Consider the following 14782-nt stretch of genomic DNA (forward strand, 5'->3'; position numbering starts at 1 on the left):
TACTATGATAACTTTGAGTCTAACAATCACTTAGACTCTTGTCACTTAGAGAATAATCATTTTGTATTTAAAATAATTTTTTTATATGGATAAATCTATTGAATTTGATTATCTTATTAAGTACTCATATACTAGTTTAGATGTCAAATATCATATCAGATGAGAGCTAATATTTCTTATATAAAGACCCAACTTAGTATATATTAGTTTATCTGTATTAAAATAATATCCTATCTTGTTAGTACTATGACTAGAGATATTTAAAAATAAGCCCTAGCAATAATTAATTGAATCTGATCATCAAGATCTTTATGATTTAATAATTAGATTTATTCTAAGAACTTTATTATTCAAATGTAAAACATAAACAATTGGAATGATAAAGATGTCATTTAGTTGATTGACTTTAGGAGAGATATACTAACAGATAACCTTTTCTATATATAGGAGACTCTAGCAAAAAATTTGGAACAATTTAGATGCTTAACTTAGTTCATTTTACACTTGTAAAACCTACTTACTTAGTAGCTAATTTAGGAGCTTTCTTAATTTTGAAATACTATTGCAAATTTAGTTTGAAAAGAAGTTAGAGAAAGGCGGGCAAGGAGTTCTTTCTCTATTTTGGAACTCAAGTCTCTTTAATGCTTTTCTTTCCTTATTTTGTTTACTTGAACTATATGTTTCGTTTGAATGAAATTATGATATTTTCTTTCAAATATTTGACGTCTAATTAAGTTTTTCATTTCTAGGGCTAGGATGGACTCATTCGCATATATCTTGATTTATGTTATGATTTTTGTTGGTTGATGAAATTCTTTGTCAAATTCATTTCTTATTTTTAAAATTCATGTTTGCAATTAAGGGGCTACTAATTGTAAACCATCTAAAATATTGAATGATGCATCTAAAGTTGAAATTTAATATTAGTTAGTAAAAACATGAACCCTAGACAAACTCATGAAAGTAGAGGTATATCTTTATGGCAAAAACAAGTAATTTTACACATCATAACTAGGAAATGAAAAACTTGTTTATGTACTGTTTAAGGATTATTAAGCATCTACCAAAGAAAAATTATGTGCTATTAAATTAAAAAGGGTGAAAAAGATTGAAGAGTGATGATTGGATTTAGAGAAGAATAATTGCATTATATGTAGATTACATTTTAAGTTTTGTGGCATATAGTAATCTAATATAAATATAAGTAGTGCAGGAAGAGAGCGTAGGCTACATTTATTATGTCATCTATAACCATGTAGTATTACTTTTAAAGTAAAAGAGATTTCTTTTGCAAAAGTTGGCAAGGATAATTATGATTTTTTTAGAAAGGATTTCATTGACTATTATTTATGTCGTTTATGATTTATTAGTTAAATTATGGTACATGATAGTGAAAAAAATTTAGTGGATATACTTAATATCTTACTATTGTGCTATTTGGTATTTCTCATCAAAACTAATTTTGTATTTAGAATTTGTTATTACATTGAATACAATATGAAAAAATGCGAAAATAAAAACTTTTAGATAATAGGGAATGTATAATATAAATTATACTTGTTTGTAAGAATAGTAGTGATCCAATAAATTACTATTCTACATTGTGAGATTATAAATCAACAAGAAATTTTGAGAGACATTTGGGTTTTGCTATCAGACCTTTTCGCTATCATCACTCACATTGTAAGAGAAGTCAATAGCTCCGCAAATAGGTTGGCGACAATGCGATCGTCTTCGGATCTATTTTGCACTTCTCTTCAATAGCAACCGAGACCTATTAGAGCCGTGATTTGACTGGATTCTAGAGAGTTTTCTTTCTTGCGTATTCAAGTTGTCCGGAGATAGTTTTCCTGTTTCCGGGTCTCGATAAATTGGAGTAGGCTTTCATGAACTATGTATTTTGGTCTTGTTTAGCAATAAAAGCCCTTTTCTCAATAAAAAAAAATCACTATTCTACATTATTAGATTAAAAAATCATCACTTTAAAATCTATCATTTATCAAGTGGGTTGGAAATTGGATCTATATTTATAATACGTGAATTGTTTCATTTCAATAGTAAAACCTATAACGAAACAAAAAAAAGTAATGAAATAAGTATTTGGACAAGTTTAATTATATAACTTTATGAATTTGTTTTGTTTAGATTATAGCCCAAAAATATTTCCAAAAAGGTTTTTTGGAAGTTGATTTTTCATGTACTCGAAGTACTTGCTTTTTTGCTCTCTTTGCTACTTGAGTTTTATTTGTGAGTTAAACATAAGCAATTCTAAAAGATGAGAAAATAGCATATTATTGAGTTGAACATAAGCAATCTCTATACAAATGGGAAGAAAACTGATTTTTTGAGTAAAAAAATAATATTTAATAATAAATAAAGTTCTCTTTTCATTTTGGAGTACTAGGAATTTAGATTCAACCATTATTCTAAGAACAAAATTGTCATATTTCAACAAGAAAATTCACAAATCGGCAAGATAAGTCTCCAAATGACCAAGGAGAAATTTGAGAAAGAATAAAAGACATGAAATATACTTGCACAAAATTTAAGGCTCTAATAAGAAAAAGTATAGAACAATATAAGACCATGCAAAAGCAAAGAATTATGTATAAGAACCTTTCAATGAACTTATCATTCAGTCCTTCTTAGATCTAACAAAACACAGAAATGATTCATATAGATAATACTTAATGGAACTCCATAATTTAATGAAATGAAAAGTAACACCTCATTAAAAAAAAAAGGACAAAGGATGCCACTTTTTTCTCAAGCTACATATATACATAAAGTCTCACCTATCCTGTAGCAGCGATATTTTAAAAGTCAAATAGAACTATTTGGTACACATCTTAAAATACCACACCTAATTTCATAGAGATATAAGCAATACACCTCCAAAAAAAAAATAATGGAAAGCACCATTGTGTATCTTACTAGGTGACAAAAATTTTTGAGTATTTTTTAAATATAACTAAAGTAAGCAAATGTAACTTTATCCTATGGCAGTTCACAATTTGATCTCTTGGATTGAGAATTTGATCTAGAATATCCAGATTTTTCTGAAGACATATATTCATCTGATTTACTGACTACTTTCCGATCATTGCAATTCTGATTCTAATAGCATACTTGTGGAGGTTTTATAATTCTGGTTAATAAAAACATTTGTGATAGATTTATTGTCTATCTCCGGTCCTGATTAATTAATCTTTCAATACCAAGATAGCCATCTCTGTAAGAATTAAACAACATGTTATTGCTATCATTCACAGTGTTTTAAAAGGCGAGTCTACCCAGACGGGGCAAAAGCCCTAAGGCACGAGGCGTAAGCCCCACGAATTTTATTTTTTAAATATATATATGATATATATATCATAAAAGATCATTTAAAGATATAAATAACTATAATAAAATTAGATAAAATTAAGAAAATTTACACAAATAAAGAATTATTGTTGTAGTAGAATAACTAACATTACAAAAAGTTCAATTTTAAAAACAAACTAGTCACAACTCAGCAGTCACCTCATTATCAAGTACTAAAATTACAAACATATAAATTCAAGTAAACACACAATTCAAATGTTAATTGTTTCAATAAACACACTTAACTTGTATCAAAAATAAATACCAAGTTAACAATCATATTGCTTATAATACATAACAAGGAACAACACCAATAATTAGAAACAAACTGACAAATAAAATGATACTATTCATCAAAGTCAATATCATCCATGTCTTCATCTTCATCTAACACTAGGTGATTTTCTTCCAATTGTTGACAGAGGTTCCGAAATTTCTATCATATCTTCATTTTCTTCAACAGGATCCAATCTACAGGTAATGGTCTCTTTTCCTTTACCTTTGCTTTTGCCTAACCATATATTATATTTCAAATAAATTCATATTAAATTAACTCACTGTCTCAATATAATAGATAGTAAATTAGTAATAAATCTGAATATTAAAAAGTTAAAAAATTACTTGATGAAGTTGGACTTTCATCACGGTTTATTTTGTCTATTCTATGGCATCAACTGAGATAAAGCATTGTTAGAATTGTCAACTGGGGATGTTTTCTCATAAATCTCATTAATTGGCACAGTTCTGACAGCATCAACTCTAAATAAATCACCATCGTCATTACCATGTTTATGTCTACCTCATCCTAAAGCATTCATGATTGTTGAAACAGATGCATCAGAATTAGGATATGGAGGAATATTAAAACAAAGAATAGATGATTCAAAAGAAGAATTAGTCAGATTTCATTCAGGAACATGGTCTGATCCTCAGAAAAATTATTCAACAATTAAAAAAGAAATTTTATCCATAGTTTTATGCATATCAAAATTTCAAGATGATTTATACAATAAGAAATTTTTAATTAGAATAGACTGTAAATCTGCAAAAGAGATTTTGCAAAAAGATGTTCAAAATATAGTTTCAAAACAAATATTTGCGAGATGGCAAGCTATTTTATCTGTGTTCGATTTCGAAATTGAATTTATTAAAGGAGAAAATAATTCTTTACCAGATTTTCTTACTCGAGAATTTTTACAAGGACATGGATCGTGAATATACAAATTACCTGAGAACTCAAAGAGATTCTCCTAAATTACAAAACAATAATGGATCGTGAATATCTTCATTTTCTTCAACAGGATCCAATCTACAGGTAATGGTCTCTTTTCCTTTACCTTTGCTTTTGCCTAACCATATATTATATTTTAAATAAATTCATATTAAATTAACTCACTGTCTCAATATAATAGATAGTAAATTAGTAATAAATCTGAATATTAAAAAGTTAAAAAATTACTTGATGAAGTTGGACTTTCATCACGGTTTATTTTGTCTATTCTATGGCATCAACTGAGATAAAGCATTGTTAGAATTGTCAACTGGGGATGTTTTCTCATAAATCTCATTAATTGGCACAGTTCTGACAGCATCAACTCTAAATAAATCACCATCATCAAGCCAATCAACTTCTTCTGGAAAAATAGGATCTTCTTTTTCAGTTATCCATTCATCATCAGAATCAACTTCATCAACCAAAATGGGATCAAAATTCTACTTTCTTCTTTATCACTTCTCACATGATACCTTTGAAATATGCTCATGAATTTTTGCGTCAATTTAACTCACTTATCTACAACAAAACTCATGGAATCCTTTAATAATGGAAGCCTATATTGTTTTCCACGCAAAAGGATGTTAAATAAAGCATCCTAAAAGCAGTTACTCCATAGTTTAAATTCAAGTTCATATTCTTTTTGAACTGTTCCGTAACTCTTTTAAGTATGATGATTCTAACAATTCTTATTAATAAATTAAGGACAAGAATTCCATTGTTTAACACGATCAGAACCTAACATCAGAGTGAAAGTGATATAGATAGAGTGATATGAGAGAAGCATCTACCAGTGGCATTCCATAAATCTTCAAGTTTGACCAGCTACAAGTTTGCAGATCAAACACCTTCACTGCAAATAACAATACACATATCACATAGAAGTAGTTTTCCATAAAATTATTTCATTTTACAAATAGGGAAGAGAAGTCAATAGTTCCCCACAAAGTTCGTTCATTTAGCAATCAGGAAAGGAATGCCCTAGTTTCCCACATTGGTCCTTTGTTTAATAACTAGGGAAGGAATGTTAAAATGACCAAACACTGAAATATCAAAAATTTATATTTTAAATATCATTGCATCTACGAAATGTACAGTCCCTCACAAACTATTTGAACTTAGGCTCTCGTGAGTTTTCGTTCAGAAAGCATTAAAAGATTCATTTGCGCAAAACTCAAATAGACATCAAGCATAAATCTATATCACCTTTAAGTTGATGACTTTGAATTAACATTAGGAGAAAAAAGTAGCCACCAAAAAAAGGGGAGCAGAGAGGAAGGTGGTTAATTTTCACTCGAACACATATGAAATATAATCTTCATTTATAATTTGTGATCAAATCCGCAGCTTTCTTACCTCTTCATGTCTCCAGTTTTATATGTGTATTGTAAGGAAACCAGAAACTAAGCTTAAATCTAACACCTCACACCAATTCACTGTTTTATGACCCAAACAAAAGCCCCCAGAATAGCACTTCAGATAATGCACAAAATGGAAAAAGTGATGATAATAAAATAAAGGCTACCTATATCCAGACACAATCAATGTGCCCATTAAACCATAATCTTCATCATCATGTAGAGATAATTTGCATCTCTATTTTCCATAATTTAGAAAAACAGAATCCAGAAGATATGCAAGTTTCTTTTTCCCCCCACCCCTCCTCAACCCAATGATCATAATTTGCAAGAGAACTTTTTTCCATAAAACATTCACACAATTCTCCAGAATCAAAGAACTAAAGTTGGAAAATTTTGGTAAAATGCATCAATACCAAATTTTGAATACACAGAAAAATCGACACCGACAATCATAGAGAAAGATGTAATTCCTAGAAGCAAACCTTGCATGATTCCCAAGGGATCTTTCACATGGCGACCTACTGCCAAAAGCTTATTTCCTTCCCATGCTATCTGAAAAGACAGCACAACTTGGTGGCATAAGCTATGAGACACGCGTGTTAATAAGCCATCACATAATAATATGAGTTAACGACAAGGAAGCATGAGCTAAGCTCTATGTGTGTGATAATTGCTCGAACACATAAACAATTGAAGACAAACTTTGCCTGCATCTTATGAAAGCCAAAGTAAACAAATCTGAATACTAACTTCAGCGACTACTTTAACTTCAAACCTTGTCCAAGTCCAACTTTTTAAATCCAAGACCTGAATTATCTGACACAGTGAGGTGACTGGTGAATGTAACTGAGAGAGTGGCTGAACCCGAGATTTTCATTCAGTATGGGCACACATTAAAGGATTTTGTTTTGATTTATCAGATATAGATGGGAGAATAATAGCTTTTTTTAAAAATTTATGATGAATAGATGGGGAGAATAATAACATTCATGAACCATGTAATAACTAGAAACTAGTTACAAAAATATTTAAGAAGTACAACAATGGTACGCAATAAACCGTTTATTGTCCGACAACAACTGATTAAGATGCAAAATTTTGGTATTCAAAAAACTCACTAGCTAATTGAACTTCATAAAATACTGGGCTTAAAATCTAGCAATCATTTTGTCATTTACTTTTTGACAAGAATTGTTTCCAATTACTTATAGGTACAAATGACAATTAACGTGTAGCAAATTATTTTGAGTAAAAACATTTTCCTTTACTCAGCATGGGTATGTTTATCATTTAGCAGGACAAAAATAAATATTTTTGAAAATACAGTGCCTAAATTTGTAATTTTAGTTTCTCCAGTCGGGGCATGTGCCCATTTGGACAATACTTAGATCTACCCTTGATCTGAGATCTCATAACCATTTAGAAGATCACTCTAAAGAACTCATTACCATTTAGAGCTCACGACAATAAACAAAACACCGTAAAAAAGAGCTCCTCAAGATTAATTTCCATTTCCAGTGAGAACCATATAAATAATGCATATTTCTCATATCTGGAGACCATCTAGATGACGTCCATTATGAACTCCACCATTTATGTACATTTTCTCATCAATAACAGCAGCCCCATGCTGTAAATGCAACATAACTTCCTTCAGCATATAGAAGCAACGTACCATGTAAACTGTAATGAACAATGACCAATAATTAATAACACCTTATATCAGCCTCTCGGACTAGGACCAGATACTGGAGGTGCAAACCATTGGTCAGACAAAGAAGCTGTAGCAAAGCCTTCTAGCAATCCTAAATTCATAGTACTTGATGAATTTCTATTTTCAATAGGAATAGTCTTTTTATCAGGACCTCCGCTATCAGTGCCTGACTTCAATTTCCCGCTTTGCTGAATCAAATTAAGAGCAGATTAATTAAAAACAAAAGAAGCGTAATAGAGAAGGACAGAAGTGAAAGAAGGAAAACCATATCATAGTGTACTAATAATTCCAAGACTCTCCCATCCAAGAATCCTCTTTCATTCATCATGAGCGAGGCTAGAAGAAGAGAGTAATGCACATTCTTGAGATAGGATATGTGATTTTCAAACAACTTGTCCCATAACCAGTGGTATAATATAAGAAGCGCCAAAAAATCAAATTCAAAAATTTTAAAAAAAGGTAAGGTTGACCATTATTGTCTACCATTTACTGGAAAAGTATAGACTAGAACCTCATTTATTGGCATTGTTAAAAATAAAACGAGATAAGAAGCATTAGAAAAGAGAATTGACTCAAATAAGAAAACATACAGAAGACATTTATCATACCAGACAAAGATGAGGGGCAAATCATTCTGACACACTTAAATTCTGAGCATCTAACCCAACTTTTGCAATTTGTTAAACCAAATAAGTAAGGAACTCATTAAAAAACAAGAAACCTAACAAAGGATTAAAAAAGATGCAAGGAAACATCTAAACTTGACTAACAAAAACCAAAAAAAGAAAAATTGTAAGCCTGAAAATTAAATACGGTCAAGTGATTTACTAGTAACAAAAAATATGAGAATCTTATTTACAGGCATAGAAGAAAGAATAAGCTAAAAAACAAGAAAGGCGCATCAAAGAAGAGAATGAACCAAACTGTGGGATACTAACTAAACCAAGGCCTTCAGATAAAAGTTCATTTTTGGAAGATGTTCACTGCATCCCAGGCAAAGATCTTCCATGCTCAGGTGCCGATCCAACTATAGCATTTTTTCGAAACCAACAACTCTGGGTCAACGAAAGTAGACAACAAAAGACAAAAAGTGTAAGTGATCTCTGCAAAAGAAAAAAAGGAATAAAATTAATTACAACTATTTGTTCCCTCTCATGCCTGTGCTTATGAGCCCAATCTGGATCTTTTTCCTGTCCGTAAAATGATATTCTGTGAATAAATTTGCTGCAGGTGAACTCATAATGAAAAGTAGTATTAGCATCGACAAACCTCCAATGTCATGAAAAAGTGATCCAGTGCCTGATGCGGAGGCATGCTCAATAGCCAACTCCAACTTCATCATAAAAAGCATGTTAGAAACCAAAAACAAATCTTAGGGAAGTAAAAACATATCAATTTCCAACAGTTTTACTTCACTTATCTCAATAAATTCACTAAATAATTGCCTAATTAACTTCAAAAAATTAATTAATCCAACCTGATTCTTATCCCATTTATACTTTTTGATTAACAAACAAAACAAATTAACATTATACATAGAAATATACCAACGTTGATTACCTAGAACACTTACCGGCGCCACACTTTGTAATTGGTTGTACTCGTAGGCTCTGGCAAGTTACATGATCCCATTATCGCCTGTAAAAGATGTAAAAATTAATGGAATAAATAACAAAAAATAGCAAAATAAACAAGTTAAAGTGAATAATTGTAATGATTAAGTATCCTTCCTGTTTATTGTAGGCACAGAGTGTTACCGAAAATTCTTCTGAATATTTCCCCATATTTCTCTTAATGTGGTCAACAGCCATTTCAAGCAGCTGATATACCGAAATTTGATATTTCTGGAGCACATCATCGCCTGGATAATGTGTCACCAGGTAATTGTGTTTGCGGCCAGGGTCAGCCATTATTCTCCTTTGTCACACTAATCAAATGTCAATGATACATTTAACATGGCCCAAAATTCCAACAGAAGTGCAAATGCAAATTACAAAAATCAAACAAAGGAAATGCAAACATAGGAAACAAGTGATATAGAAGCATAAAATCTGCAAATGCAATCTCAGAGGTGGCTGTCGTCAAATCATCAAACAGTGCAAATTTCTAATTTTCTACGTTCCCCAAAACTTAAAAAAAAAAAACTATAACCTGGGCTTCTTAACCTACCACAAAAGCAACTAAATTAGTTATAGGCGTGAACAAATAGTAAACCAAATATTGCTTGTATTACGAGGAAATAACTATAAGGAGTCGAGGTTCCAAGTTTTCCAGTGTAATTTCATATCAGAAATGCTATAAAAATGATAATAATCTAGTACAACTAAATCATAAAGTGGCAAAGTATAAGGAAAGAAATAAATCTAGAAATTGTTCTCAAAGCACTTTAACAATATGCTGATCCAGGACTCAGAATAGCTAAAGTTATCTACGAGATAAAAACTATCAATCACCTAACAAGTAAACAGATTTTCAACAACTAAATTTGTTGCTAACTTCAACATTTAAGAATATTAAATGTATTTTCTACATTATGACAGACAGTCGAGCAAGGAATTTTCATCTTAAATGTTCGAAATACATTTGAAACTTGGGCAAATAAAGCTGCTCAAAAGTAATTGAAAATTTGAACTTATAGCCCAATCTAATTGACTAGTACGAAACGAAAAAAATTGACTTATATATCATTCCTTGGGACCAGGACCTCCTAACAACTAAAGCATGAAAAGAATCTAAGAATTCAAGTTGTAAAGAATGGATTTGATCAAAGATGGCAGTGATATTTAAAATAAACAAATCACATAAAACAAACTATTAATCACATCTCAACATGAAAATGAAGAGCAAGTATAACATTCCCTCCAGTGGCCACCCAAAAGCAAAGCAATCATTGTTGCAGTCAATTTTATGCTAATGCACCGAAAACCATGTAGTAGATTTTTTTTCCCATCCTTGGCAGCTTACACATCTCAAAGAGTTATGCTTGCGAACATTTTTTTTTTGTTGCATTTACGCCATTAACAAATGAAAAAAAATATCTGTATGATTTTTTGTTACCAATACTGAATAGAACTGGGATATGATTATTTAAAAACAAAGTACTGAAATGTGCTAATCAAAACCATTATGGACAACCAAATATTCAGGAAATGTGATAGAAAGGAAAATGAACAGTAACGATATCTAAATAGACCAACAAGAGAGTCAGAGAACTAAAACCCAACCTAGTTGAAAGCCTATTCAAGCACAAATTTGAAGTAAATAAGCACAAATCCAATCAATTATCATGTACAAAGGGAAAAACTAACAAAATCACCCAATATCGCCATGCCAAAGGTGAAGCGATTTTGGAGAGTTGTACAAGCTATAAACCAAAATGTCCAACCAATTACCTTCAGCTCTACGCTCACCTTCTTATGACATGCAAAAATCTGTCCACAGCTCCGCCCTACCAACCTCACCAAGGGCATGTTTTTGTTAGCTAAATTACTAAGCTACTTCTAAGCAGTAAGCTCGTAGATGCATGGAGAGTGGGAACTAGCTACCCTGCCATTATTTTTCTTCATATATGTTTTTCCTAAAATACACACAACTCCATCCCACAATCTAAGACATCACTTTGCACAATGACCACACCAGCACAGTTTAACCAAAGAAAGAGACCGCTTGCCATAGCCCTCAACCAAGAAATGGCAAACAACAATGTATATTGAACCATCATCATACACTTAAATGGAAAACAGCCAAATCAAAAAATCAAAACCCACATACTTGTGAAGTGTTTCACCCAAAACCCATCTCTCATTAGTGATCATAAGCAGTGAAAAGAATAAGGCAGTGGATTTTACGTGGAAATTACAAGCAATAGACTAACTTCACCAGGAAAGAGGACTTCCACACGTGCTTTACAGTCAGAAAAAGCAGAAGAACCCTTGAGATACTTCAGGACAGTTGAAAGCGAAAAATGGCAGCGTCAAGGATTACCGGTTCAACCTATTTGGGCAATCACAACCAGAGAGCATGAATTACTATTAACGGAAGAAACTATTCAGCCAACTAGAATGCTACTAACAACAATACAACTGCAACAAAACCCTAGTAAGATAACCAACCAGGAGAGCAATTAGAAGTCAAATTTTAAACGATAATATCACATTAACATCCATCAAGACTTTGATTAGTAACTCGGAAGGAGGTAAAAAGATCCTGGAACTTGATCAAGATCTCATATCGTCATCATCAATTGATCGATAGTTGTCATAAAACAGAAAATTGGGAGTGGGGTTATTTTTAATTTTGGGGATTAGGCGCTTTACCGCCTAGCATGGTACTATCATCTTATACTCTAAGATAAATAAGATAAACAAAAGGCCATAATTCTTGTAGCAATCCCTGACACGTGGAACTTTGTGTGAATTTTGAGCTTTTTTTTTTATGGATTTGGTATTGCTTTAAATGTGTTCAATGACCCAAATTAGATTACATTTACCATTTCTTTATAAGGTTGAATTATTTTTAGTGTATGTTTGGTTCCCCGTGGAATTGGAGTTTAGAATTCCATGGTTCCAATTCTTTAGCTATAGAATCGAATTGCAATTTCATATTGATCGAATTCCATGGTTCCAATTCTTTAGCTAGACCAAAGAATTTCAATTCCAATTTCGCGGCTAGATTCTCATTAGGGTCAACACACGGACTTTAAATGGGTAAAAACTCAAAAACGGGTCTACAATAAAGCTGGATTAAAAAAAATTAAGGCTGGCTTCTTTCTCTCTCTTCATAAGGAAATTGCCATCTGCTCTAATGTTCTCTGCTGCCGCCGCCTCCTTCTTGTCCCAACACCTTTGCCGTAACCCTTCGAAGCCTTTCCTCCCTCTTTTCCTCCCTCTGCTGCAACATCAAATGGGTGAAATTTACAGATTGATTTATATTTTGGTCTCCTTTCTTTCGTTTCCTGTCTATATTGAATTGTGCCTCCCGCTTTTACCTTTGCTGCTGCTTCCATTGCCATCACCACCGTCGCCGTTGCATCCTTTCGGATATACATGAATTAATAATTTAAAAAATATATAGTTATCAATATAATCTGATTAGGGTGATATATTTGAGTAAGGTCAATTTGATTTCTTTTCTTATTTGGTTTTTTTTGTATTAGTTAGAAATTAGTTTACAAATATATTTTTTTCTCATTTTTGTTAGAAATTGTAAGTTTTGATAGATTTTTTGGGGTAAACCCAACTCAGATTCGGATCCGGAACATGGATAGAAGACCCGGATCGGATCTGGATCCGATATAGTATGCTGGGTCCGGAATAATGAATTTCGACCCGGACCCGACTTGTTGACAGGCCTACTTATGCTGAGCATTCAAATTTAGCCATCTCCAATATTTTCATTCCCTCTTCTTTTTTCACATCCAACCTTGTCTAGAAAATCAGAAATAAAAGGAAAAAGAAAAGCTTTAATTGATATATCAATTAAAAATTTTTAGAGTTAAAAAACACATGCTAACAGAGGTATAGTCACTTACTCTCTTAATTGAGAGTATTATATAACTATATATCATAGCTCTTGAATTGGCAAAAGAAATCTGCAATTTCTAACTTAATCTTTTCTGTTATTAGAGCAATTTTAAAAAAGTAGTGAGAGAATTTTCCTAACCATATAAAGTTCATAGTATGTTACATCCATATAAAGTTATTCACTAAAGAAGCAAAACTCGATAGCAATGACCATTGTTAATCCTACTATAATCTAGCCATTCACAAGTATTTGACAGCAATGACCCTTGTTACTGGATATTCAAAGAATGTTGAAATTTCAGTGGCTGCATTTTCCATATGGTGAGTAAAAGATACAGAACATGTTATCATTGAAAGCAAAAACAAAAAAGAAAGGGAAAACTTAAGTTCATTTGAGTACCTATAAATTTAGCTCTTACAGCCAACAAATATGGCTAGGAAACACCAAAGAATCTCTCTTTCTCACTCACAAAAATCTAATAAAATGTGCTAAAAAACAAATATGATAAAATGGACTTTCACACAGCAACAACAAAGGCATCAAGAAGCAAATAACCCTTTTGCTTTTATAGCACTTTCAACTTGTACAAAAAAAGGGAGAAAATTACCTCAATAGTATGTTGATGATCTTTGGATTTAGAATTTGTGAGGAATTTGGTGAATTGTAAACTTGTGATCTTGTTGAAGGCACAAAAATGAAGGTATGAAATTATTGATGGTGTTGAATGGAGAAATTGGAGATTTTTAGAGAGGAGGAATAGGGTTTTAGAATTGGGAAATTTTGTTTCGTTGTAAAGAGGAAGGAACCAGAGGAATTAAATTTTTTTATGATATCTAGTAATAGCAAATAATAGTTAATTCATTTTTTCTTTTTTTTTTTTAAGAAAATTTGTGAGGTGTATGCTTTTAACGCCTCACTTCAGAGGCGTGCCCAAATGTTCGGGCGTACACCCTGATATCTTGGGTGTATGCCCCATAACACTTTCGCCTTATGTGACTACCCAGGGGTAGTATTGGAATGCCCCACCTCGGAGCTCACCCCGAGAACACCTTTCAAAACACAAATCATTTGTACTAAAAATCTAGTGAACTTTATAAAATTAATATGCCATATTATAAAATAAGTACAGCATCAAAATGAGAAGTACATTTGAGTTAAATAATTAGGTAAATATTCGTAAAGATCAACAATTTAAAAGTCAGCAATTTGGTTGAAAAAAGAAAGGGGCCATTAAATCGTTTCTTTAACATATATTGAGTAAAAAGCAAACTTACTTTGAAAATTCCTAAAATTCAAATTACTAAATTAGAATGATAAATAGGATTTAACAAAGCTTACAAGAAATAATATCTATAAAACAACAGCCACCACATTAAAAATGACTTATTAGCATAGTAATTAAAACCAACTCGAACATCAACCCGGCAAAAGGACCGGGTTGACGGGTCAGTGGTTGAACCGTCGGGTCACAATATATAATAAAATATATATAATATAATTAAATAAACATGTAAATTATAATATATGTGCAGAAATTCTTAAATC

The 14782-nt window shown here is 31.7% G+C and overlaps 1 protein-coding gene across 11 annotated transcripts; it reads right to left on the reverse strand.

Moving 5' to 3' along the window:
- Positions 1 to 3589: 3589 nt before the first annotated feature.
- Positions 3590 to 14178, reverse strand: LOC113691347 (uncharacterized). Of its 11 annotated transcripts, XR_011816201.1 has the most exons (9): positions 13845 to 14178; positions 11827 to 12746; positions 9472 to 11707; positions 9288 to 9352; positions 8984 to 9047; positions 7717 to 8769; positions 6483 to 6552; positions 5431 to 5492; positions 4646 to 4715 (listed from the first exon to the last, which is right to left on the reverse strand). XR_011816201.1 is itself a non-coding variant. In XM_072053880.1 (7 exons), exons 4-7 carry the CDS (start codon positions 9622 to 9624, stop codon positions 8695 to 8697), a joined length of 357 nt encoding a protein of 118 aa, XP_071909981.1. In that variant the 5' UTR covers positions 9625 to 9631; positions 11589 to 11707; positions 11827 to 12746; positions 13845 to 14178; the 3' UTR covers positions 7489 to 8694. The 11 variants fall into 11 exon arrangements, 7 of the variants coding, with proteins under 7 accessions (XP_071909981.1, XP_071909979.1, XP_071909977.1 ...); XR_011816200.1 differs by lacking the exon at positions 4646 to 4715 and adding an exon at positions 3590 to 3877 and having other exon boundaries at positions 6483 to 8769; XR_011816203.1 differs by adding an exon at positions 8873 to 8904 and having other exon boundaries at positions 6483 to 8769; positions 9288 to 11707.
- Positions 14179 to 14782: the final 604 nt, after the last annotated feature.

The sequence above is a fragment of the Coffea arabica genome, chromosome 6c, assembly GCF_036785885.1.
Source record: "Coffea arabica cultivar ET-39 chromosome 6c, Coffea Arabica ET-39 HiFi, whole genome shotgun sequence".
Taxonomy (NCBI): domain Eukaryota; kingdom Viridiplantae; phylum Streptophyta; class Magnoliopsida; order Gentianales; family Rubiaceae; genus Coffea; species Coffea arabica.